At 41.1% G+C, this 27,828-nt stretch overlaps 1 protein-coding gene across 5 annotated transcripts in view; it reads left to right on the plus strand.

Moving 5' to 3' along the window:
* SPECC1 (sperm antigen with calponin homology and coiled-coil domains 1) overlaps nucleotides 1–27,828 on the plus strand; it is a 177,731-nt gene that overhangs the window by 51,097 nt on the left and 98,806 nt on the right. For 4 of the 5 annotated variants that reach the window (XM_038759917.1, XM_038759916.1, XM_038759915.1 and 1 more), the window contains exons 2-3: nucleotides 633–803; nucleotides 6,495–6,618. In XM_038759917.1, the coding sequence (XP_038615845.1) occupies nucleotides 657–803; nucleotides 6,495–6,618 (271 nt within the window). In that variant the 5' untranslated portion in view covers nucleotides 633–656. Of the gene's footprint in view, nucleotides 1–632; nucleotides 804–6,494; nucleotides 6,619–20,787; nucleotides 21,025–27,828 lie in introns of those variants that run through there. The other variant, XM_038759918.1, reaches the window with a different exon arrangement.

Genomic DNA, 27,828 nt, shown 5'->3' on the forward strand with positions numbered 1-27,828 from the left:
TTGACAGATTGTTGCAAGGCAGAAAAAAATATTTTGGGTAAATTTTTAAAAATTGCCCTTGAGATAAGTGCTTCCCTTTTTTGTCTCTAAAGGCCACACTGGTGCTTGGAACAGAACATTCTCTTTCTGGGTAGTCTAGATTTTTAACCTTGGCCATTAATAGAGCAATTTTTTTGTTCCCCCTGATTTAATTCACAACATGCCTCTCATGTCAGCAGTTGACCCTTGCATATTTTATTCTTATCTCAGTACTCATGAATGTATGTATATTTGTGGTTTTTTGATATATTTTATTTATATATTTGTCTATATCTTCAGTTGTTTATTCAGCTGTTTCCCTGGTACATTGTACTGCTTCCTGCTTAGTCCTTGTCTTTCCTTCCCCTTTCACTATTTATGAATAATTTTTGTCTAGCTCCCCCATTACACTGTAAACTCCCTGAGGACAGGGAATACGTGTTTTACTTTTACTGTATATTCTCCCAGGTTCTTAGCACAATCTCTAGCACTAAGTTGGTACTCAGCAATTATCATTGATTGTTTTTCTCTCTTGACATGCAGAGAGTTCTGGGTATCTTCTTCCACAATTCTGCTAATTTTGAAAATTTTTTTTCTTTTTCAATATCCTGTAGGGAGGCCACTTTTCCTGAACAGAAATGAAGAGTGCAGCCAAACCTTGGGGCACAGTAGCAAAGCAAGGGAGCCATGGAACGGATCGAGGACGCCCACTTCCTTCTGCTTCTTCTGGCCTGAAGACTTCCAAGTCTTCAACTTCACTTGCTTTCGAGTCTCGGCTCAGCAAGGTACTGAGTGGTTTTGGGAGTCATCATAGAGACTGGGGCACAGAGACGGTGGCAATCTTTTGAGATGGAGAAACCAGTTTGTGTCTTTGGGTTTGGAGGATTTCTGTGCCCAGGAAAACATCTGTTCTGTTTGCATCACAAATATTGCCACAAGTGGAAGGCTCAGAAGCTAGTCCCTCAGCTGACCATTCACACACAGTTGCCCCAAATAAGCAAGTGCTTCCACAAAGTTATTGGCTGTTGACATATTGCACTGAAATGACTAATAAGGACCTCTGGCAAAAACAGAAAATTTTGTAGCCCAACAATCAATCAATCAATCGTATTTATTGAGCGCTTACTGTGTGCAGAGCACTGTACTAAGCCCTTGCGAAGTACAAGTTGGCAACATATAGAGACAGTCCCTACCCAACAGTGGGCTCACAGTCTAAAAGGGGGAGACAGAGAACAAAACCAAACATACCAACAAAATAAAATAAATAGAATAGATATGTACAAGTAAAATAAATAAATAAATAGAGCAATAAATCTGTACAAACATATATACAAGAGTTTCTGGTTATCAGTAGTCCATTAGCGTTCCAGCTTATTGTTTAATTTTCCTTGCCTGTGGAGCAAAACAGTTGTATTTTCTTAGGCAGCTCCTTATTATTTTATTTTCACTGGTTAAAGTACCATAAAGTTCTATCCTTTCTGTTCTGCTCTTCTCCCTGACATTTGGATAGATAGTCTACTCCCACAGAGTCAACTCTCATCTGAAATCAGGTGACATGAACATATATCTGGCCATTTATGAACTCTTTACCCTATTCTTCTTTACACTATGCTATCTTCAAGACATTGACCATTAAATATCTTGGCACCAGCTCAGAATGAATATGAAGAAAAATATGATGAGGAATATGTCTGTCTTTCCTGCTGTACCATGTAGGGAAACAGTGTGGCCTAATGGATAAAGCATGGGCCTGGGAGTAAGAAGGACCTGGGTTCTAATCCTGGCTTCACCACTTGTCTGTCATGTGACCTTAGACAAGTCACTTAACTTCTCTGGGCCTCAGTTACCTCATCTGTAAAATGGGGAATGTAAACTGTGTCCAACCTGATTAACTTGTATCGACCCCTGTGCTTTTAGTATAGTACCTGGCACATAGTAAGTTCTTAATGAATACTATTATCATCGTCATCATCAATCGTATTTATTGAGTGCTTACTATGTGCAGAGCACTGTACTAAGCTCTTGGGAAGTACAAATTGGCAACATATAGAGACAGTCTATTATTATTATTATATTATTATCATTATTATTATTATTATTAAAAAATAAAAGGAGACTTCATCATATTGTCTTTCTCTGTACAGCTTCAGTTGGTTATATATAGTGTCACACTTCTAGTCTTTGTTTTCACAGGCATTTATTTGCATTTTCACTGTTTCCTTCAATAGTATTTAACCTTCTTGAAACTGGGGACCATATCTTTTCCTCCTTTTTGAAACTCTGCACTGCAGTACTCAGTACCCAGGGGTCACTCAATAAATGTTTTTGATGAACCAGCTAACCAATTGAATTCCAAAGCAAAGCGTTGGAAGAAATGAGCCTCTAGACTCAGTGTGACTTAGTGGAAAGAGCACGGGCTTGGGAGTCAAAGGAGATAGATTCTAATCCCGGCTCTGCCACTTGCCTGGTGTGTGACCTTGGGCAAGCCACTTAACTTCTCTGTGCCTCAGTTTCCTCCTCTGTAAAAGGGGATTAAGACTGTGAGCCCCACGTGGGGCAACCTGATTACCTTGTGTCTACCCCAGTGCTTAGAACAGTGTTTGGCACATCATAAGCGCTTAACAAATACTATTATTATTATTATTCTTGGACAGTCTATGATTAGTAGTCAGCCAGAATTTTTAGATGCCAATGCAGTAATTTCCAAGCCCTGGACTTTGGTATCAAGTAGCTATGAAACACAAACAAAATAATAGCCCATCATTTGGCATTAAAAGTAGATTATGTCTATATGATGATTTTAGATCTTTGAATTTTTTTTCCCAGAAAGAGTCTTTGTGTGAGTGTACTTTAATCAATGAGCTATTTGAGCTTCTCCCTCTTACGAACTTCCATTTGCAGATGGCCCGCAGTTTAAATAGCAATGGAGTGGGTAGTAAAAACGTCTAAACATAGCAAAAATGCTTTTATATGGATTTCATTTTATATAGGACTTTCCCAGTTTATAATAAACAAAAACCTCAAGTAGAACTTCTTCAATAGTCTAATGGCTGGCAAACGAAAGCCTAAAGCATAATCAGGAACAGAGCAAGACTAGGACCTTGGAACTGAGAAAGACTGGGACCTTGGAACTGAGAACAACAGCATTATTTATTTGATGTTGAGTCCAAAAATATGACACGAGTGACTTCAGAGGATTAGTTGGACCGTCTCCCTCCCCTCCACGCGTCGCATGCCGGGAGACCTTTTACGTTTTGAACTTTTTATAGTCGCTCCATGCTTGCACCCCATAAAGGGCCTTTGAGGCTGGCCTGGCCGCTCTCTCTGGAAAGTTTAGTTGTGGGGGTACTACTTGGAATTGACTTCAGAGAGTGGAGGAGACTAGGCCCGGGCTGTCTGGGGACTAGTGGGCTTGGGGCACTATGCTGAGAGCACTGCCAGTCATTGCCAGCACCTAGACGCCACCGCCCTGCGGTCGTGGTGAGTAGATGAAGCGTGGAGCGACTATAAAAAGTTCAAAATGGAAACCTTGCTGTATCTGGACTGGGGCTAGGTTTGGGGTGGGAGAGGAGAGTGAGGATTATTTTTGATTAGATGGGTTTGGACTCTGCTTCTGCTGATCATAAATTCCTTTGGGCCATGGATGGTCTTCAATTTTTAGGGTTTTTTTAATCTATTGTATCTAGATCTATGTGTATCTATGCACAGAGCAGCGGTGCCACAAATATAGTAAATATAAGATGTTTAGAGCTATAGGGTATCATATTGGCCAAGAGGAACAAAGCAAGCACAGTTGATCAATCAATCAATCAATCGTATTTATTGAGCGCTTACTGTGTGCAGAGCACTGTACTAAGCGCTTGGGAAGTACAAGTTGGCAACATATAGAGACAGTCCCTACCCAACAGTGGGGCATTTCGAGACAGTAACTCGCTGCAGTCCCTGATAGGGGCATACTGAAAATAGCAATAGGTTCAAAGGGGCCTCGGAGAAATACATTTGCAAGAGGTCTATGGGATATTAGAGGGAAGGTTAGACATGGTAGAAGGCATTAAAGAGAGTAAAATAGAAAGCGGGATATTAGAAAGCACATAGGTACTTTTGTACGTATCCTTACCCTTTCCATTTCCCCTATCTGTAATTTATTTTAATGTCTGCTTCTCCTCTAGACTGTAAGATCCTTGTGGGTGGGCAGGGATCCTGTCAACAAACCCAGTTGCATTGTACTCTCCGAAGTGCTTAGTACAGTGCTCTTTCTGTGCACAGTAAGCACCCAATAAATAAATAAATAATATATAAATAAATTGATTGATTACTTATGCTCATGGATGCCCTCCAAACATCCTCATCATTGTCAGAATAAGAGCATTAGGTGGAATGGAGTGTTAATTACTCTAGACCAGTATGACATTTCTTATGTTCTTCAAAATTCTTCAGCACCCAATCACCCTCTACATTCAACCTAAACTCTGAATCACTAACCCATCTATATTTAATATAACTCATCACCCTCTCATGTCTCCTCCTGTAGACTATGAGCTCGTTGTGATCAGGGATGTGTCTTTGTTGTTATATTGTACTCTCCCAAGCCTTAGTTCAGTGCTTTGCACACAGTAAATATGACTGAATGAATGTACTCTTTGCCCCGGCTCACTACCTTTCTGTCTCCCAAACTCTCTCTTTTGAGCCATTGCTCCTGCCATTCTCTCCTCTTGTTTCATCATTCCACATTATTCCCTTCCTCCAGAAATTCTCTCAAAAGCCTCAGAAACCTTCCTTGATAATCCCCTGCCTAGGCCACACATCCACAACAACCTCCCAATCAATTAACCAATCAATTTACTGAGGACCTACTGTGTGCAAAGCACTATACTAAGTGCTTGGAGGGGAACAATAATTAGACATGGTCTCTGTTCTCAACGAGCTTTTAATCTAGTGGGGGTCTGAGACAGTCATAATTACAGAGAGGAGGAGTGAGAGAATGGAAAAGTGGATATGTGGATGTGTGAACCCTAAAGTAATTTGTAATCCATTATATACAGGAGTGCTACAAGTGGTTGTGAGTGTATGAGTTGCAAAAGTGGTGTAAAAATGCTGAGGTGACATTCAAAAGATGACTCTTTTGACAGTGCTCTGCACATAGTAAGCGCTCAATAAATACGATTGATGATGATGATGATGACTCAGTGAGAAGAAAATTGCTAAGCCGTTAGCTCTTTGTGTCACAACCCACTCCATACCTCCTTGAACCCTTAGGGGTTTGTTTCTCTAACTAATCCTCTTCATACCTAGGACAGGGCATTATGCAAAGTTGATGCTAAATAAATCCTACCACTGCTTTTATTACTCTGTCTCCCATTTTATAAATTGTCAGAAGGGGAAAGTTGGAATTTTAAACTGGAGTTTTGGAAAGCGGAAATGAATGCCACTAAATTGTTTCAACAAAGCCTCAATTCCCTGATGAACTGTAGGATAAGTACTTCCCTTCTTTCTCTAGGGAGCATTCTGAGGATTTTAAAAATCTAAAATCGGATGTATTTCATTGTTATGACCGATTTCCTTTGGGAAGAAAGATATCTTCTCTTGGACAAGCTTCTTTTTTAGCTGAGCATGCCCTCCTACTCAAGCTACAGTCGCTCTCAATATTAAATATGGCTTTTCTTCTGCACTATAATCAACCCCATACATAGTATTATTAAGCCTAAGAAGAAAGCAATATCGATTTTTGTCACTCTGACTCTCCCGTAATTATATGCTTCCCACTTAGGTTATTCAGTTAAATGAATTTGGGGCTATGACCTAATGCAAGTTTTAGGTAAGGCCTGCCATCACCTTACTGTGGCAAGCTTTTCAGCACTATCTCATAGGGGTAGAAAGGAGTGTTGATGGGGCATTGGTGGGACACCTAATGACCCAGAATCCTGCCTTCCCGCCTGGTCTTGCTTATCTCACAACTCTCTCTTTTCCCCAGATACTGTGTTATTCTTTTCAGTACAAGCCATGGCTTTCCACACCATTTAAAGGAAGTAGGGATTTTCTGGGACTACTCTTTCCGGTTAAAACGGAAGAACCTTTCCAGCCTTTTGTCCTAGGTTTCCATCATTTACTTATGTAGCTCTAAGAAACTGTAACTCGATGATGACAATTATGGAGTCTCCTAATCAAGAATGACAGATGAGCCCCAGTCCCAAGACTTCAGAACCGAGATTCTGTGCGAAGGAATGAATTATAGTGATAGTGGCTTTTGCAGCAAATGCTAAAATAAGGGTTTCTCTCTTTTAAATTTGCTGCTAACTACTTTGTAGTGATAGTGGCTTTTGCCGCAAATGCTAAAATAAGGGTTTCTCTCTTTTAAATTTGCTGCTAACTACTCAACATTTGTTTATGCTTTTCCAGTCTCTCTGAGAAAAAACTCGATAAATGCTACTGACTGTCCCAATTGATTAATTGATTATTGATTGATTCTCCCTTTCCAGCTTAAACGAGCCAGCAGTGATGACATGCTCACCAAACCAGCTTCAGGGGTTGCTAGAATAAAGAAAACTGCTACAACTGGAGCAATCTCTGAGCTTGCTGAAAGTCGTCTGAAAAGCAACACAGGTAGGAAGGAACTGAGCAACGGTTCATGTTTTTCCGAGTTGACATTTCTGGCTACTAGAAAGGTTTCTCTCTCCCAGTTTTAGGATTACAACCACATTTCTCATTATCATTCCTAAGAGGAGAGAGTTAAACAGATTACTGACCACTAGGTTGAGGGGTCATAGCTAGAATTTGGGTTGGGTTTAAGTATCAGATTCAGAGTTAAAAGTATGAAAAGGAAGTAATGTTGTTTGACTTTTCCAATTTTCATCAATCTGGCCTAAAAGGAAATTTTCTAGTTCTTCTGTCAGTTAAGGAAATGTATTTACATGACTTGGAAAGGCAGACTCCCTTTGCCTTTTTTTAGGGATATTTTATCTTGCCCTTTTGTTTGGTCATTCATGATATCCTCCGGCATCTATTGAAGCAGCGTGGCTCAGTGGAAAAAGCCCGGGCTTTGGAGTCAGAGGTCAGGGGTTCGAATCCTGGCTCCACCATATGTCTGCTGTGTGACCTTGGGCAAGGCACTTAACTTCTCTGAGCCTCAGTTCCCTCATCTGTAAAATGGGGATTGACTGTGAGCCCCACGTGGTACAACTTAATCACCTTGTATCCTCCCCAGCGCTTAGAACAGTGCTTTGCACATAGTAAGCGCTTAACAAATGCCATCATCATCATTATCATCTATTGTTCTGGTATTTACTAATAGCGTCTCAGTAAAGGATTTTAGTACTTGCTTTCATTGCAGTGCATTTTCGGTGTGAAGCAATTACTCTTTTTTAACCCAGCTGTAATAGGCATGTAATTTAAATGCATCGTGCCAGTTATTCAAATGCATAATTCTCTAGCTTAATAATAAGGGAATAAAAATGCATCTTTACATAAAGAATCCGTTCATTACTTGAAATACAGATGGTTGGTCAAGGGGTCAATTAGAACCATAAATGTTCAAATCTCTAATGTAATGCTTTCGAATACTAAATACTAGCTGTGTGTCTTTGGGCAAGTCACAACTTCTCTGTGCCTCAGTTACCTCGTCTGTAAAATGGGGATTAAGATTGTGAGCCTCACATGGGACAACCTGGTCACCTTGTTTCCTTCCCAGCTCTTAGAACGGTGCTTTGCACATAGTAAGCGCTTAACAAATACCAAAATTATTATTATTATTATTATTTTTATTATTATTACTCAGTACTGTCTATTTAGAAATACCACTAGGTGGCAGCGACAGCTAGTGATAGCAGAAACGACAGACTATTATTGATCCGTGGTTTGTTATATTTCTTCATATCTTTATTATGAAGAGCTCTGCCTTTCTTTACCCGTTTCCTCCTTAATCTTCGCATTCGCCATTTAAGTAAATACCTTAGAGTAATTAATAGATATTTAATGTAGATATTTATACTGATTTCGCATTCGCCATTTAAGTAAATACCTTAGAGTAATTAATAGATATTCAATGTAGATATTTATACTGAATTAATAGAGATTTCGTGGCGGCTTCGATTGGGCCAGGAACTGTGTTGAAATTAGATTTTGCATTTACTCCGGCAGTATCAAAGTGGGGTCAGGGTGAAAGAGTGTGGACAGGTAGCCCAATTCATTGCTACTTCTGGAGTAATAATGTAAATATAATCCTAGCTATTTGGTGGGAAAATCTGAAGTAAAGCCACCTACAGGGCTCAGAACTTTGGCTGCTGGCTTGCTTCTGAGCAGCCGTATTCAGGAACCTACTGTTCACTTCAAATGTATTCCCCCAGGCGCTTAGAACAGTGTTTTGCACATAGTAAGCGCTTAACAAATGCCAAAAAAAAAAAAAATGGGGTTGTGGACTGGAAGAGAAAGGCCTTAAAATTGCCTGCCTCACCCAGACTTTACAGAGTTTACAGTGTCCTCACTGATTTTTTAAGGTTTGGGATTCTGCACTGATCTTTCCAGAAGTGAGAGCCTTAGTCGTTGCCTCGGGGAACTCTATGTAAATATTATTTCCCATTTCTCAAATGTTTTCCCTGGGAGAATGCAATAACTCAAGACTGCAGCATCAGCATTCAAGTTGAGCTTTATGGCTTACTACATTTAGGCAAAGAACATCTTCCAGTAGTAAGGGGATTAGGCAACTTCGTAAAAATGCTGGCTCTGGGCTTTTACAGTTGTGTATTGGATTGGGAGTGTCTTTTAAGTAGTTACTAATGCTGCATTTTAAACTTTCTATTTTAAAACATAGAAAGATCCCATCTTTCAATAAAGCAGAGCATAGCGCTGGTTAAAATGGGCATTTTCCTGAATCATAAAGCATGTGGATTTTGCTAGAGGAAATCAAATCTGAACCCAGGCCGGGAACGGTGATTCTTTAGAAGGAGAAAACACCTAAAGACACCTTGCTAATCATTTTGAAGAGCAAATACAAACAATGCAAGGCTTCCAGAACTCAGAATTGCATAAGGCTGGTGGACTTTTCTCCCACAACTTGAAGGCCCCAGTAATAATAATTATGGTATTTATTAAGCACTTACTATGTGCCAGGCACTGTACTAAGCACTGGGATGAATACAAGCAAATCAGGTTGGACACAGTCCCTGTCCCAAGTGGGGCTCACAGTCTCGAACCCCATTTTACAGATGAGGTAACTGAGGCACAGAGAAGTTAAGTGCCTTGCCCAAGGTCACACAGCAGGCAAGTGGCAGAGCCGGAATTAGAACCTAAGACCTTCTGACTTCCAAGCCCCTGCTCTCGCCCCTGTGTCATGCTGCTTCTGTCAGTCAGTATGTCAGTATGATATTCTCAATCTGAGACCACATGTATTCCAAAAGTATCTGTAAAAATCATTTTTTTTCTGTGAAAGAATGTGTATTCCAAGACAACCTATCAGTAGACTAATTTTCTTGGGAACTATGGGTAATCTTCTCAAACAACTTTCTCTATAATGCTTTTAGCATTTTCATAGTGGGAAAACATTAACAATCCAAAAATCTACAGGCTTCAACAAAAGTGCAGCCCACAACTGCTAAGTCTGTATTAATAACTGGTCAATTTAAATCCAAATAGCAAAAGCTGGGGGGGCGGGGGGGGTAATTCAAATGTTGCAAGTTGCCACACATATTTAGCATTAGAAATACAAGGATGTAGTGTTTTAAAAGTAAATGTTATCGTTGGAGCCATAACTTTTTTTTCCAACTCTTCGATACTACAAATTTATAATTTCATTTGAATGTCATGTTTTTTACTTTATCCGGGGTAGCCAACAGTCCCACTGAAGCCAGAAGCTGGCCACAAAAAGCATTGTTTTCTGGGAATTATTAAGTGAAGAAAAGGAAAGAGGAAATGAGAAAGATTTCAATTCATCTCAACTTTGAAATCTCAGCCTACCCCTAGACTTCCTGAATACAGTTTAGTTAGCTAAATTACGGATCAACTGTTCTGTCCAAAAGGTAGTGAAGTTATCAGAACCATAGCTGTTCATTTACTACAAGTTCAGCCGGTTAACCTGGCCATCATCATCAACTTCATCGTCGTCATTAGTGGTATTTATCATGCCTACTGATGGGGGAAGTGGTATGGGTCTTCCCCAGCCTCAGTTGCACTACCTGCTCCTGCATTACTGCCCATACCAAGGTTTTTGCGACTACTGCCTGCCTCTGTGACCCTGCAGCCACTCTCAGATTGGGTTAGAGTGGGCTCAGGAGGCAGCAGTGTGGCCCTGTGAAAAGAGCAGAGGTCTGAGAGCCAGAGGACCTGGGTTCTAATTCAGACTCCCAAATGTTCCTGCTGGGTGGCCTTGGGCATGTCATGTAACTGCCCTGTGCCTCAGTTTCCTCATCTGGAAAATGAGGGTTAAATACTGTCCTCCTGCCGTGGTTACGTTCCATGTGGCACAGGGATTGGGTCCGCCCTGATGATCTAGTATCTATCTCAGCACTTAGAACAGTGCTTGGCACATAGTAAGTACTTAACAAATACTATTAGTAGTAGTAGGTGGCGGCAGCAGTGGAAGTGTACTATAATGCACAGGACTTTGTTTCATCATGAATTTATGACAACACACAGCTTTACTGAACCCCAAATTACGTGAGTACTTTCCATGTACCACAGTTCTTCTTCTTGATCCTTTCCTTAGAAATGCATAGTCTTAGTGTTCTTTAATTAGTCAATCAGTCATATTTATTGAATGCTTACTGTGTGCAAAACACTGTACTAAGTACTTGGGAGAGTACAGTATAAAAGAGTTGGTAGACAAGTTCCCTGCCCACAACAATAAATACAATTGAATGAATGAATGAGTGAACAAGCTTACAGTCTAGATGGGGAGACAGACATCAATATAAATAAAGAAATTACAGATATGTACGTACATGCTGAAGGCCTCAGGGAGGGGTGAATAAAGGGTGCAAATCCAAGGGCAGGGTGACACAGAAGGGAGTGGGAGAAAAGGAAATAAGACTCAAGGGTAGCCTCGTGGAGATTTGCTTTTAATGAGGCTTTGAAGTTGAGGAGAGTGAACTTCATTGGACACGAATAGGAAGGGTGTTCGAGGACAGAGGAAGGATAATAATAATAATGGCATTTATTAAGCGCTTACTGTCTGCAAAGCACTGTTCTAAGTGCTGGGGAGGTTACAAGGTGATCAGGTTGTCCCACGGGGGGCTCACCGTCTTAACCCCCATTTGACAGATGAGGTAACTGAGGCCCAGAGAAGTTAAGTGACTTGCCCAAAGTCACACAGCTGGCAGTTGGCGGAGCCGGGATTTGAACCCATGACCTCTGACTCCAAAGCCCGTGCTCTTTCCACTGAGCCACGCTGCTTCTCCGGATGTGAACAAGGGGTCAGCGGTGAGATAGACGAGATGGAGGTACAGTGAATGGGTTGGCATTAAAGGAGTGAAGTGTGTAAGATGGGTTGTAGCAGTAAATTGGGGAGATGAGGTAGGAGGGGTCAAGGTGATTGAATGCTTTAAAGCCTATGGTAAGGAGCTTTTGTTTGATGCAGAGGTGGATGGACAACCACTGGAGGTTCTTGGTTCTTATTGGTTATTGCAGCCATCTCGTTATTATCCTTAGTATCTGGGGAACAAGACCAATATGGATATTTAAAGGCCACAGGTAAGCCAGAAGTATTACTTTAGTCATTAGTTTCACCTTCCTTTCCCACCAAGTCGTTTGCTAAAGTTATTTAAGGATGAAAAATGGACTGATTGGAGTTTCACCCCTTTTTCCTGCCCCTTTCCACTCACCAGTGGGAGTGATATGTAGTCCAGTGGCAGTAGAAGGAACAAAAAGAAGGAACTCAGGCCTTGAATACATGAGGTTTTGCAATTTTGCACAGTGGAATAGTTAGCGTGCTGTGGAAAAGTATTTTTCAATTGAGCGATTAGTCTTTTTACTCTCCTTTTTCCCATCATATGCTATAGAAACCCATCTTTTGGATGAGCTGAACTGTTTAATCTTTTTGGAGCCATTTTTTTTCCTCCTTTTCTCTTGAGAGCCGGATTATCTGGAAGCCTTCTTTGTTAGGTTTTAAAATAAGCAGCACTTTCCGTTTCCTCTTCTTTGGCAGATAGTGAATGAAACTGTAGGAAGTTTGCCAAGTTTGAGACTCCCCTTGGCTCTTGAACTTCAGGTGGACGGGAGCAAAGGAAGCAGGATATTCAGAAACATTCAAAGAGTGAAGAGAAATCCTTGTCCTTAGAAATTATTAAGTAGCCCATGCAGGAGTTATTTTGAGTACTTAATGCTTTGCAGTGTCTTAATCAACTGTTTCAAAACCTTGAAATTGTGCATTTGACTTTCTTGAGCAAAAGCAGCGTGGCCTAGTGGAAAAATCACAGGCCTCATCTGTAAATTGGGTATTAAATCCTTGTTTTCCTTCCTACTTTGACTATGAGCCCCTTGTGGCCCAGGGACTATGTTCAAGCGGATTATTTTATCTAATTATTGTATCTGTTATTTTATATCTAATTGAGAGTGTGGTACTTAACGTTAAATGGTAAACATCACTGAAGGAGACATTTAATCAAATATGTTGATTACTTAAATATGCTGAGGAGTAAATTGCTTCCTCTAAGTCGTATGTGGAGATGAATTAGGGTTGTAAAGGTGTCAGACTGTGTCACTGCAGGGAGGATGATTGTAGCTATTGGTTGTCTTACAAGGAAGAGTGTGTTTTCCCTCCCCCACCCCCACTGGTTTAACAGAAATTCTAGAACAGGACCATCTCTGCATAATTACCAGCTTTCCTTTAAAAGAAATCTCCCTTACCATTGCTTCAACAGACTCAGTTCATTAATTCATTCGTATTTATTGAGTGCTTACTGTGTGCAGAACACTGTTCTAGACTGAGCCCCTTCCTTCCTCTCCCCCTCGTCCCCCTGTCCATCCCCCCATCTTACCTCCTTCCTTTCCCCACAGCACCTGTATATATGTATATATGTTTGTACATATTTATTACTGTATTTATTTATTTTACTTGTACATATCTATTCTATTTATTTTATTTTGTTAGTATGTTTGGTTTTGTTCTCTGTCTCCCCCCTTTAGACTGTGAGCCCACTGTTGGGTAGGGACTGTCTCTTTATGTTGCCAACTTGTACTTCCCAAGCGCTTAGTACAGTGCTCTGCACACAGTAAGCGCTCAATAAATACGGTTGATGATGATGATGATGTTCTAAGCTCTTGGAAAGTACAATTTGGCAACAGATAGAGACAATCCCTACCATTGTTGAATGGGCCTACAGTCTAGAAGGGGGAGACAGACAACAAAACAAGTAGACAGGCATGAATAGCATCAAAATAGATAAATAGGATTATAGATGTATACATATCATTAATAAAATAAATAGAATAATCGATATATACAAATATACACAAGTGCTTTGGGGCAGGGAAGAGGGTAGAGCAGAGGGAGGGAGTAGGGGCAATGGGGAGGGGAGGAGGAGCAGAGGAATAGGGGGGCTCAGTCTGGGAAGGCCTCCTGGAAGAGGTGGGCTCTCAGTAGGGCTTTGAAGGGGGGAAGAGAGCTAGCTTGGCGGATGTGAGGAGGGAGGGCATTCCAGGCCAGACGTAGGACGTGGGCCAGCAGTCGACTGAGGGACAGGCGAGAACGAGGCCCAATGAGGAGGTTAGAGGCCCCTGAGAAGCGGAGTGTGCGGGTTGGGCTGAAGAAGGAGAGAAGGGAGGGAGATAAGAGGGGGCAAGGGGATGGAGAGCTTTGAAGCCAATAGTGAGGAGTTTTTGCTTCATGTGAAAGTTGATGGGCAACCACTGGAGATTTTTGAGGAAGGGGTTGATGTGCCCAGAGCGTGATTGAGAATGTGAGTCCCACCTGGGACGGGGACTCTGTCCAACCCAATTTGCTTGTATCCACCCCAGGGATAGTTGTAGGGTTAGCGGGGAGAAGAGGTAGTAGTAGCGGGGGGGGAGGAGATGGGGGAAGAAGCAAGTGGGAGAAAGGAGGTAGGGGTACCAGGGAAAGAAATGGGGGAAAGAGGAAATGGGGGGAAGGGGCTAAGAGTAACGGGGGTGGGGGCAGGGGGAGGAGGTAGGGGTAGCTGGGGTGTGAGCCCGTTGTTGGGTAGGGATTGTCTCTATTCCAAGCGCTTAGTACAGTGCTTTGCACACAGTAAGTGCTCAATAAATACGATTGAATGAATGAATGAAAACAACTCAGTTGTTTTATAGCCAAGGATGTTTGACACCATACCAGTATGCACTCTTAAAGAATGCCATGGAGGGTAAGAGTAAAAGAGGTAAGAGTAAAAGACAGTAAAATACCATTTGACAATCAGGAGGGGTTTCAGCATTCCTCATTCTGAGTAACCCTCCTTTGTTCTTCAGTACTTTTTGGCTTATACATACAGTATTCATATGCAATACATGGGAGACCGAAAGACTTTCCAGTGAATTCATGGAAGATTGAGGTTCAGGCCCATGACCTTGGTCGTGACCTCCAGAAACATTCAAGCCTCTCAGTGGAAAATATTATCCGACTTGCTCTTTGGGCTGCTTTTCCTGGCAGACTGCGAGATAGTGTGGCCTATTGTAGTGTGCTCATAGTTGAAGGATTGTCTGGGTCCCTGGGGCCTGCTGCTGTACTGGATGGAAATGTCTCCGTTTGTTTAAATCATTTTCCCCCAAACGATTGATCATTTTCAAACGTAACCTGATGTTGTCGGAAGGTGTCAGATTGAAAGCCAGAGCACCACATGCTGGACCTCTGCCGGTTATACTCAGGTAATATCAGTGGAAATTTCCTTCGCTCTATTGTTCTATTGTCCTCAGTGTTTCTCTAATAAGATAGTCATATTGTTTGACCTCTCCAACAAAAAAAGGCCTGTTCTTATGGGATTTTTGTGGTTTTTGCAGTTGTGAACATTTATCCTGAAGTCACTGAACTGGTTATTGCAGGAAATTTCCCTTATTTTGTTTTCTTTGGGATTGTGTGTGGGTCAAATTCTGACCAAGTTCCCTGATTTCTCTTAGAAAAACTGGAAAACAAAGCTTCCAGATTAATCATTAATTAGAAAAAGCTGAGGTATTTTTGACACTCCCTCTAGAGACAGCACACTCATTCTTCTTATTAATCACCATTAAGAGTAATTTTCCCATAGCAGCTCCATTCCTCTTAGTTAAATGAGAACCAGGAGAGCCATTGGATTAAAAGTTAAAATCTTTCTTTGCTTAGCCAAAAAAACTCAACTTTGTATTTTATAGACAAACCTATGGAAATGAAATTTCTTCTAGAAGAAATATTCTTAACCTCCTGTGCTGTATTTATTGAGCACTTGCTCTGTGCAAAGTACTTTACTAAGTGCTTGGAAAGTACAATACAGCAATAAAGAGGGACTTTTTTCTAAATATAGGCTTGTATTTCACCAAATTAGAATGTCAGAGATCATCTAGACCTCATCACTGTTAGTATTATCTATGGTATTTAGTAAACACTTACCATGTGCCAAGTACTATACTAAACACTGCTAAATACAAGAAGATCACTAAGGCACTGCCCCAGCCCCAGGAGGGACTTACGGTCCATCTTGGGGAAGATAAATACATACAAGAGTAGACTAAATTAAAAATGTCAATAGGAGTAAAGTAAAATTAAGTGAACCAAATTAACAGCATTTAAATAACAGTCTCTGGAAGGTACAGGTCTTGGGCTTCTCACAACAACAGGCAACAGTCCTAGATTCCAGATTGCCACAACGTTCACAGCCTTGTGAAGGTTGTTAAAAGCTTCCCTCTTGTGGTGTTGGGTCGGGGAGGGAGTCAGCCCTGGCCATGGGGAACCTCCCTGCTGCTCTCCGAAACACCTAGTATAAGGGAAACTATGGGTCTTATGCCTTAAATCAAATTATTTTTGAAATGGAAATGGAAAGGTTCAAAGAGTCCTATAGCTGAAAGGGGCTTTGAGAAGCCCCACATAATCACCCACTCCCCATACCCTTCAGGCAGGACACTAACAAACTCTAGATAGATGGAAGTCTATTTTGCTTCTAGAGACTGCTAAAGGAGGAAATTCCACATCCATCCTCAGTATCCCATGTCTAAAACCCTCACTTTGAGGGTGTTGTTCTCTGGATTTATTTATTTATTTATTTTACTTGTGCATATCTATTCTATTTATTTTATTTTGTTAGTATGTTTGGTTTTGTTCTCTGTCTCCCCCTTTTAGACTGTGAGCCCACTGTTGGGTTGGGACTGTCTCTATATGTTGCCAATTTGTGCTTCCCAAGCGCTTAGTACAGTGCTCTGCACACAGTAAGCGCTCAATAAATACGATTGATGATGATGATGATGATGATGGATTTAACCTACAGCTCGTTCTGAAGCTTAATCCCATTTTCTTCTGATCTCTGCTGCTCATGAATAACTTCTGGTCATCGTTTTCTTTGTAACAGAGAAATGAAATCCTTTTGAAATCCAGTAAATGGCCCCTCACCCCTTCTCTTTCCCCAGGCTGAAAAATCCCCACTCATTTTGTTTTTCATTTTAGGCCTCTTTTTCTATTTTTTTTCATTATCTTTGTAGCTCCCCAAGTTTCCCCTATTCTTAATTGTGGATACCAGAGTTGGGCTCAATGATTTAGTCAAAATCCAATCACTGGTCAAGTGATCTCATTCTAAACTTATATTAATGTATTTCTGAATCATGTTTTCTTTTTAACTAACAGCACTGCATTGCTGAGTCATGGGCAATTTAATCCTCTATCAATTTACACTCTGCCTCTAGGATCAAAAATAGCTTTCGCAGCATTTATTACTCTGTAACAATTTTAATGTAATGACTTATTTGGAACTTGGCTTTCCTGGAACAATGTATGTTGGAGTTTGACCATATGGGTCCTAATATAGAAATATTTAAATCTGTCTGTTAAACCACTAGATCCACTTGTACCTTCATTTCTGATACTTTACGTGGTGGCAGTAGTGCAAGCAAAAAGGCCACCCTTTTTTTCCTGCAGTGTTCCATTCAGATTATGAATAGTCTTGTCAGACCAGTCTGAGTGCAATCCCAGTAAATCAGTCAGATGATGCATTCTGTCTATGAATATGTTTTCCTCAATTAATAGATAAATTTGCCAGATTAAAACAGATTAGACTAATTTTGGGGTAGTAGATTTTTGGAAGAGCATCTTGATATTCACTCCCCCATAGCAGTTATATACATATCTTTGTAGACTGTTGCTTCCCTAATTTATTTTAATGTCTCTCCCACTAGATAGTAAGGTCCTTTTAGAGAGGGATTGTGTCTTCCAACTCTATAGTATTGTTCTCTCCCAAGCACTAAGTACTATGCTCTTCACACAGTAAGCACTCAATAAATACCATTGGTTAATTGATACTAACTTTGTGGGTAGCAGGTACATCAAGCGATGCCCGGTATACTGTTAAATTTGCATTTAGCAACCTATAACTGACCAGTAAAGTCACACCCAGTGCTGTCTCCTCTTTCTTTTTGGCTCCAGAGTTTAGAGCCTTGGGGGCGTGGAGCTGCTTTTCATCTCCTCCCTCCTGGGTGCCGAGATTCTGGAGAAAGAAGCATTTCACAGAGCTATGTTGCCATTTCCAGCTCACTCTTTCGGTAAAAGCCTCAAGCCTCTCCTCAAGAGATGCAAATCATTAGAAAGAGCACAGGCTTGGGAGTCGGAGGCCATGGGTTCTAATCCCGGCTCCGCCACTTGTCAGCTGTGTGAGTTTGAGCAAGTCACTTATCTTCCCTGTGCCTCAGTTACCTTATCTGTAAAATGGGGATTAAGACTGTGAGCCTCATGTGAGACAACCTGATTACCTTGTATCTACCCCTGCACATAGAACAGTGCAGCACACAGTAAATGCTTAACAAATACTATTATTATTATTATTTGTTGTTCATTCATCAGTCTTCCCTCACTATCTATTAAAAGTACATTCTTTTAAAGTCTTCCTTAATGAGCTCAGCTACTTGCTTTCCCATTTGTGTTTTAACCCCTGAAAGCAATTTTTGTTTAGCCTCCCTTTGCCTCACAGGGGAGATTCTTTACTGTGAGACTGTTGTGCCGGCTAAAATCTGGCTGGTTTTGCTCTCCCTCCCTAGTCCCTAGAACCAGTTTGGGACTGTCTGAGCCCCTGTTGGAGGCTGGAAGGCAGTTTCCATCCCCTTGAAACCCTACCCCCTTCCCAGTTCCCATCTGAGTCTGCCCCCATGTACTCAGTGAAATGTTGGCCTTCCTGAAACCCTGGCCCAGGGTGGCCACTGATAGCACAAGAGAACACCGGACACCCCTTTGCCAACCCAGAAGCAAAAGACATACACTACTTAACATGGCTTACAAAAGTTTCACGGTGTGACATAATGGCATCCCGAGGACTTGCAAAAAGGCTCTTGGTGGAAATCTGCAGAACCTACAGCATATTCCTGATGGGGGTCCCTTGCTTGCTCCAGAGTTGTTGCATTCCCCTCAGCCACTGCTTTTCAAGACAAGGGACTTGGCAGTAGGAACTGAGGCAGAGGGAGTCTAAGCGTTTAAAATTAGCATTCTGGACATAAAGATGTCAGGTGTCGTATCAGTACCCAAAGGGTACAAGCCAGCTGAAAAATGGAATACCCAGTATGAAACTGAACAAATGACTACCCTACCAGAATCTAGTAGGACTTGGGGTGGGGGTCCAAACTAAGTGGGGAGAGCAGAATAGAGCTGGAAGTGTCCAAATGCTCATTTACTTGCCTGCCTTTGATTAGGCTTCCTCTCCAGCACAGCAGGGATGAAACAATAGGACATAGAAATCTTCATTTATCTTTTGCTGCTGGAGTTGGGACCCACTGAACTGTCACTACCGTGCTGAGCTGCAGCCCCAGTGAGCTGCTTGAGCAGTCACAGCAAACAGCAGCCAGACAGGCAAATTAAAATAAAAAAAGTGAGCAGCGTGAGAGGATGGGAAAGGGAGTCAGAAGGACCCGGGTTCTAATCCCAGCTCTGCCAATTGCTATGTGTGTGTCCTTGATCAAGTCACTTAACTGCTCTTTGCCTCAGTTTCCTCAACTATAAAATGGAGATACTTGTTCTCCCTCCTACTTAGACTGTGAGTCCCATGTGGGACAGGGACTGTGTTTGACCTAATCAATGTGTACCTTCCCAGTGCTTAGAACAGTGTTTGACACATACTAAGCGCTTAACAAATACTGTAAAAAATAATAAATTTCAGGCAGCCCAATCTCTGGGGTTAGACCCTGACAATCTGATGTGGACAGAGTGCCTACTACCTGAGGTAAGATTCAATGAACTCTCACAGATATTATGGGGCCTTGCCTCCAAATTCCCCCATTTCATTGCAAAATTGTACTGATCCAAATTATTGTACTTTGATTCATCCGTGGAGTGTCAGCCCCCAGGGAGTTTTCCAATCTGGGACCTATTGCCACAGAAGAGAGAGGATCTGATTTACAAATTCCTATATTAAAATAACAATGAGTAACTTTGCATTGGACAAGATAAAAGGGCCATTAAGTTTAGGGTGAGCTAGCTGCATGAAGTACACAGGTTGGGATCTGGGCATCTTCTCCTGTGCTGTTTGAATTCCAGGATCCCTAAAACTAATAAAAATAATCCTAATGTGATCAGTTCCTTCTGCAATGAGCTGTGAGGTTGTGGGTGGGCATTATTGTTGACTGTTTTAAAGACACAGAATGATGAAAATTCATGTCCAAGAGATCCCTAAATGAGTCAGGGTTAGAGACTGGAATGGAAGTGTGGCTAGGAAATTAGGATGCCAATTTTCAGATTGTTTGATTTAACTATATCTGTTTATTGTGGAGGTGTTAAATTTGGCTTTTTTACTCTTGTTCACTTTTCTAAGACCAGTTGTCTATCTGAAAGTCTCCAGACATGAGCCATTTGCATTGCAGGACCAGAGGGATTTCTCCTTCCACTCTATTCCAGAGTAGGGCATATTTCCCTCCTTCTGACAGTGAGGTACTAAGACTACCACAGGGTCCAGTAGTTCGAACTATTGTAGGTTTTAATGTCACCATTAGAAGGGATGAACCAATGGCATCGATCAGTATGGAGTCTCATATTTAAATGAACTTTTTACAGCTGTTATTGGAATGACCAATTTTCACTCATACTAAGGTCCTTTTTGCTTTCCAAGTAATTCCATCATAAAAATATCACCTGCAGGTGTGTAACTCGCCACCCGAATTTTGTAAAGCAACTTACCTCCGATGGGGCAAGTGTGGCAAAACCACCAAATGCAAGGACTGCTGTAATGCTATTTTTATGCCCTTTATTTTTGGAAAGTTTTAGTCATTATAGTACAGTGTTTGCCAATGCTGATTGGCGTTATTTCCTTTTTCTGCCTCTCCATTGGACTAGCAGTTCTTTTTGTTTCCCCTGCTTTCTCTTTTTCTCTCCCTCTTGGTTCTCTCACTCATCTTCTTCTTCTTCTCTCTCTCTCAGTCTCTCTCTCTGTCTCTCTCCTGTTTCTTTTCCATACTCTTTGTTTCTTTCTTTCACGCCATCTCCCTCTTTTTTCCCTTCCCCTGTTTCAGCTGCAGTTTGTTCTTGCTGCCTCTGTGTGGCCCGCATCCCACGTCGAGCCTTCCCCCTCCCCCTTCTCTCTTTTTCTCCCTCTCCCTCTCTCTGGCTCTCCCTCATTCCAATAGTCAGGCAGCTAATTAAGTGCACAGGCCGGCCCTTCAGCGCATAATATTGAAATGAGGTAGGAGGTTTCGTCCCAGCTGCCTTAGCATGAGCAGCAGGCTCTGCTCCTGGTGCCAGGAACTAGGAAGCAGCCGATTCTCTTATTTGACTGGAACGTAAATGCTGAAAAGAAGAAGACTGCGTTGAACCGAAGCATGAGCTGGGGATAGGTACCCTAAAAAATCTCTCAGGGAAGAGCCGCCGAAGTTTACCGAAGATGGGCAATCAGGCTGGGCGTCCAGAGGAGCAGGAACAAGGTTTGTGAATGGGAGGGAAGCTCTTGGAATTAGTGCAGTGCAAAACATAGCTGTATTTGTCAACCGTCTTTTTCTGCCTTTCTTTCGCCCTTCTCCTCCCTTTGCTGCACTGCCTTAGTGTGTGCCAAAGAAGAGTTTAGCTGGGCTGTGTGTGTAAAGCAGAAAGGTGAGGTCTGGGTGATGTGTGATATTGGTGTTTGGAATGGCCTTCGCGTGATTAAGAAATTACCTGTCTTTGTCTTGTGACAAGGAAATGCCATTTGTGTTATACACATGCCTGAAAGCATAGATCTTCCTGGAGCACTGATTTAGATAGGAACCCTTTTTTTTTAATGGCTTAAAGATCAGACAGGCTTCTTCCACTGCAGAGAAAGAAGAAGGAAACCTATAGGGTCTGTCAGATAACATTCCGTAAAATATGCTTCATGCAAGGACTGGTGTTAGAAGGCGTTCATCCGACACTTTTTGATACCTTCAGATCTCTGTTATGTGCTGTATATGGCTGGCCTTTGGAATGAACAATTGTGCCTTTGCAGGGTTTTTTGTTTCTTCATTGTCCTTTTTTACAGTGCATCAGTTGCATATTAAGCACTTTGAGAGTTCCATAGAGGGTGGAGGGCAAGGAATTCTGTATTTGTCCTTTGTAGGCAAGCCAAAAGCTTGAATTTTGACACAGCTCTCCCCTAATCTCCTCTTATTTCTTGATTGCTTAGATTCCTTTAGCTCATCTGGCTTTCTTCTCTCAAAGGCTGGTAGAACTTAGTGGGAGGTCAGAGGGTCGCCTGGTCTCTGGATTTTATCCTCTGCTTTACATTACACTCAAGCCCAGATGTAGATAATAAGCAAAGTGTTGTATTTCTGAACATTCTGCCATTGCCACTAGAAGGAAACTGGTTCAATTTTTCCAGAAAAATGGCCAATCAAAAATTATCCACTAGGATAATTTGAGGAAGAATTTGGTGAACTTCTGCCAGAATATTGGACCAGGTGAATAGCAATCTGGAATTTGAATTTCTTGTATATAGTAAAATCCTCTTGAAATATTTTCCAAGGGGATGGGGACTGACAAGCATCTTAAAAAGGAAAACTTTTTTAGGAAGAAAATGGAAAACAAGGTCTTGCCTACCTGTTCATAAATATTTAAACACATCCCCCAGAAAAACTTTTTAGAAGGTGACTTGTGTAAGGAATTTTACAGAATGAGTAGCACAGGCAAAGGGGTGAAAACAGTGCCCCTCTCCACCACCTCACCTCACAAAATTTCTAGTGCAGGTCAGTGAGTGCCCAAAATTCAATTTTTAGGCAGATGAGTGCAGTTCAGACAGATCTGCAGTATTTTAGAACACTTAAACTTTGAGTAGCTTATCTGACTTCATGCAAACTGTTACAGTAGGGAAAAAAAAAGCCTTCCAACCATGGTTTGGGAATATCCTAAGGGAGGGTACATTTACTAGGCCTGTACCTCCCAATTTGTGCTGCCACTGTGATGAGATCATGTCATCAGAGTCGACATTTTTGAAGTTGTTGCTTATTCTTATTATTGTCCCTTGAGAGCTTTACAAAATAGTGTATTACCCCAGGGGGAAGAAGTAGAAGGTTCTTACCAGGAGTGACTGTTTTTAGTACCTACTCAGTGTTCCTTCTCAGATCTCCTTGTTGCTCCCAGAGTAAAACATTAAAGTTGTGAAGGTTTGTTTTTGTTTTGGTTACTCAAAAGTATTAGGGTTGAAGGTACTTCTGTATAAACTTTGAAATGCCAGAGCAATTTTATCAGTGTAATCTTTTCCAGTTTTTATGCTATAATCAAATTCCAAATAACTGCCGCCTGTGAGATAATAGCTAAAACTAGAGATGAGAAAGCCAATTTTGAAAAGTAATTTTTCCTTCAGCTGAAGTCTGGTGTGGATCTGCAGTTTTCAGCCTTGTTCATTGAGGTCTACATATATGGTTTAACTTCAGTGACGTGCCTTGATATTCCACCATCAGTCAGTCGTATTTATTGAGCGCTTCCTGTGTGCAGAGCCCACAGTGCTTGGGTGAGTACAGTACAACAGAGTTGGTAGACACATTCCCTGCCCTCAAGGAGCTTACATACTCTCCATTTGAAAATAACAGCTTTTTTAGGACTCTAAGAATCACACCTTGATATCAAGGTGCAGGTAGGAGGTAATTAGTATCAATTTAACAGGAAAGGTGACTTACCTCTCAGATTCTGTAAATAAAGCAGCATACAATAGAGCCAAATGTACAGTGCTTTAAGGGTGATGCTACTTTGTTCAAAATGACTAATTTTCTTAAAGAATCCTATGACATTGGCCAGGCAGGAACAAAACTTTTATTGTTCCAAATAAAGTGGGTGGGGGTGATTTTATGACACGGAAGGGACTATGAGAAGGCATCTTTCTCCTTATTGGAGAGGGGAAGCAGACAAGGTGATGGGTACAAGTCAAACATATGAAAACTCTAAGGCCGTGTCTACATAGAAACAAACTCTCTCTTAATAAAACGTGGCAGTTAAACGTAGCACTTACGTCGTTGATAATTTGGTGCTGCCAGTTCAATGCCAACTGCAGTGTCAACATTCAGAATAGGGTTCCTGGGGCTCTCAGGGTATTGCTATGGCTAGAAATGGGGCTGAGAGAAGGCGACGCTCCCCAGGTTGCCACCACCGTCACATCCAACACTGCAGGAGGTTCTGATCCCATGATCATGAACTAGTCATGGCATGACACTTTATTGTGAAAGCAGCAACAATTATAAACCCTCTTCCCTTAAAAAGAAAAATAACAACCTAATCCTTTGAAAAATTTGCTGCAAAGGTTGAAATGATTCCACAAATTCATACCTTTCCTTTAAAACCCCATTCTTGTAGAGCCTTAGTGGTTGATGAAAGATGGTGGCCACTCATGAAGTATCAGCTGCTGTTGAGTTTTCACTAGGTGATCGGATAATTTTTCACAATAACAGATCAATATTGGTTTTTTTTTGGCCAGTGGAAATATATTTAGGATAATGATCAATTAATCAAATAGTAGTTTATAGAGGCACAATAACAACATAACAACTGTACTCCTAATTGAATTTAAACATTTCTTTGGCCAAAGAAGGTCATTCCCAAGAACCTTTCTGTGCATTAAACTAAACTGCAATGTCATGATTCAGACCAAGAGATTTAATTAGTTGTTTTGGGTATCAGTACCTTTGAAAACTTTTTAAACTGAATGACTCTTAATTAGTAATGTTCAATCACCTGTGTGGAAAATCACAGATTCTCAGCCCCAGGCCGTCATGGGGAATCACATTTGCCAAGACCTTCCACTCACCTCTGGGCCAGCACCATTCGTTGTGGGCCTTCCAGCTGGGTGCTTTTGCCTCTTGGTCTTGAAATGGGTTATAAATCCCATTGTCTCTCCCCCTCTGACCTTGCTTAAAACAAAACCAAGTACATTTTGATTAGGATCTTATGTCAGGGAAACTTCAAGAAAAGTAGGGGCAGATTTAAAGAACCAATGGAGTGGTTGAATGTACCAATCAGTACAATTTATTGACCTCCTCCTCTCTACAATCAATCAATCATATTTATTGAGCACTTACTGTGTGCAGAGCACTGTACTAAGCGCTTGGGAAGTCCAAGTTGGCAACGTATAGAGACAGTCCCTACCCAAGAGAGGGCTCACACTGAACTGATTGCTTGGTAACAGGGAAACAGTCACTAAAATAAATTATGGGGAGGGCAAAGCACAGAATATAAAGATAGGTACATAAGTGTAATGGGCGGGTAGGGGGTCCGAGGGGGCGTGGGGGTTGGGATGAGTACCCAAGGGTTTAAGTGACCTGGAAGTGCTGAAGTGGCAGTAATGGGGAGATTGGATGAGTGACTAATAAGAGGAAACCTCCCAGGGAGATGGGCCTGGATGGAGAGAGACTGGAGACAGGAAGGTCTAACTCCCAATTACTGAAGAGAAGAATAAGGCTAATTTTGTTTCACGAGGTTATGCAAAGTAATAAATGGAAAGCTTCAAAGCAGAAACAGTCTGGAAAGGAAACAGATTAGGAATCATTTAAAGAATAAATAGAATCTGGTTATAAATGTGTTTATTTTAATGTCTGTCTCCCCCTCTAGACTGTAAACTCCTTGTGGGCAGGGAACATTTCTACCAATGCTGTTGTACTCTCCTAAGCCCTAAATACAGTGCTTTGTGCACAGTAAGTGCTTATAAATCCCATTGATTGATGATAAAGGTGCAATTAGGAGAGTAAAATGCAGGTTTGAAAGTCAGATTGTACAAAATAATTTAAATATGTTGTGGAAATGGAGCCAAAAAGAACTGACCATTTGTTACAAAATGTTTTTCTTATTCTTCTTTTATTGATTAGCTTTTTTCCCCAATTATAAAACCTTGTGGATTGTCCAGGTAAAAATAGTTAAGATGAAAGCAGTGCAGGAGATTATACTTCACCTAGTTGTGCTTCTCGAGACCAGATATTATTTAAATATCATCTTAGGTCCTGCGGCAACATTCTTTACATCATTTCCTAGCAAGTCTTTTCAAAAATACTGAGATTACGTACGATCCCTGTTTTTGATCATTTGAGGTCTCTTTGATCCCATCTATAAAGCTTAGATACTAATGCAATAGTAAAAGTCTAAGTACATATTGCTCAATTTTTTACTCCTTTTCTCAAGAGGGACAGGGTGGCCAGTTTGTGATGCCCCCAACATTTAGGAGAAAAGTTGGAAAATTAATTTAGATCTCAACTGAGAACTTTAGAAATTCTCTCCAGTCAAATGGGTCTCCCAGAGACTTAAAAGAGATAAAGATGTACAGCTTTAAAAAAAAATTGGAATTATGACAGGGACAAAGTGTTTTGAGATCATCATGGGAATTGCTGGGGAGGAACCTATTAAAGTAACCCATCAGAGAGAGTAGTGTGCCATGTAAAGTGTTTTGCTAAGAGGTGATTTGGCAATCCCCTTGCATATCAGAGAGGGGAGTGTGCTATTATAACCCCCAGGGCACTTTTTGTAATCGGGAGGTTGTTTTGTGTTCTGTCCAAATCATATCTTGACCAAAACTAAACTAGCTAATCAAGCTAATCCTCCACTTGCAGGTACTTTTAGCCATTTTAATTGGTTGTGGAATTATTCCTTGCCTTTCCTCTTAATAAAAAATTGCCCCATTTTGTACTAGAAATTGGTGGCCCCCTAAACTGGGGAAGGACTATATAAAGCTTGTTATGGGCAGGGAACTTGTCTGCTAACTCTGTTGTACGTACTGTCCAAAGTGCTTAGTACAGTGCTCTGCACATAGTAAGTGTTCAATAAATATCATTGATTGATGTGCAAATGTAATGGACTCCTTTACATTGAAATGCTTTTTTGTCCACTAAATACAGAGTAGTGGAAACATACCACTTCCTTTTCCTTCATCTATGTTTTCACTCTCCAGTGGCTTCCCCAGTGCCAGAATATCTGCATCTTCCATGTTCCCTTTAACGCAAAAAGTCTTTGAGTTGAATCTTGCTATATGTCAACACCTCAATTCTGCCAAACAGCTTGATAGAATTGTTGGTTTTGAAAGGAACAGGGTTGGTATTACAGCCAACGCAATAATTCACAATTGTAATTCACATGGAAAAGTTTAGACTAAGTCTGTGATTTCTTGGAACACTGTCGGCGAGTCCTTTAGACCCCCAATTCCTCATGAGGACGGTGAAACGCAGTTTGGTCTCCTGTTCAAGGATTAATTCTTCTTTCATTTCCTCTTATTGTCCTTTCTTGCAAGTGATTTTTGTTCCTGAAGTACCAAGTGAAGCTCTTCTTTGCTAAGTCTGTACATTTGTCACAGCACAGGAAAATTTATTAGAATGTTTTCATCTCATACTTGTGGTTGTGTGTAAAAGTATATTAAAGCTACCTGTAGCTCAAAATTCCAGTTCAATTTCCAAAACTTCATCTGTAGGTGAAATAGATGTGTTTTTTGACTTTGGGTATTGTAAGAATAAGTATATAGCTTGTTTACAGCCTTCTCAACCCAGAGATGGAGAGAAAAGAGTGTCAGAAGAAGTGATTTAAGAATCCAGAATCCTGGACCATCCTCACTGTATCAGTTTGCCCAAACTGCAGTAAGCATTGCCAGTCTTGGATTTTTATTTTTAGTAAATATATAAATTACCTGCTTAAAAGGAAAAACTATTTCTCATATATGAAACTTCTGAGCCTGCTCAATTTTTTTTATTTACCAATATTTTTTTTGGGTGGACGAGATGCCCCTTGGTTCTCATTTGGATATTTTTAATTATGCATTGATGGCTTCAAGCTACTAGAGTTTATTATATACTAGAATATGTAGTTGCTCCAGAATGAAATGTGCCTCACTATACAGCCAACTTGGCACAAATAGCAAAGTAAGCCAAACAGTTTTACTCCCTTATTTCATAGCACATGGTTTCACTGCACATTTTAGACTGGTGTTAAGGAATTAGGGAACATCTGCTGACAAAACAGATCTTTTTGAATAGAACACAGTGTAATATTGGGAGACAGTGGTGTACATATCCGTGGCATGGGTTAAGATGCATGTACTATAATGAACATTTTTCTAAATGTTGGGTTCATGAAGGGTATAACTCATGGTCTAATGAATAGTCTATTGGCCTAGGAGTCAGAGGGCCTGGGTTCTAATCGCAGGTCTGCCAACTGTGGGCTGTGTGATGCTGGGCAACTCGCTTAACCTTTCAATGCCTTAGTTTCCTCACCTGTATAATGGGGCTTCAAATCCCTGGTCTCCCTCCCCCTTAGAC

This window comes from Tachyglossus aculeatus, chromosome 17 (genome assembly GCF_015852505.1).
Source record: "Tachyglossus aculeatus isolate mTacAcu1 chromosome 17, mTacAcu1.pri, whole genome shotgun sequence".
Lineage (NCBI taxonomy): Eukaryota > Metazoa > Chordata > Mammalia > Monotremata > Tachyglossidae > Tachyglossus > Tachyglossus aculeatus.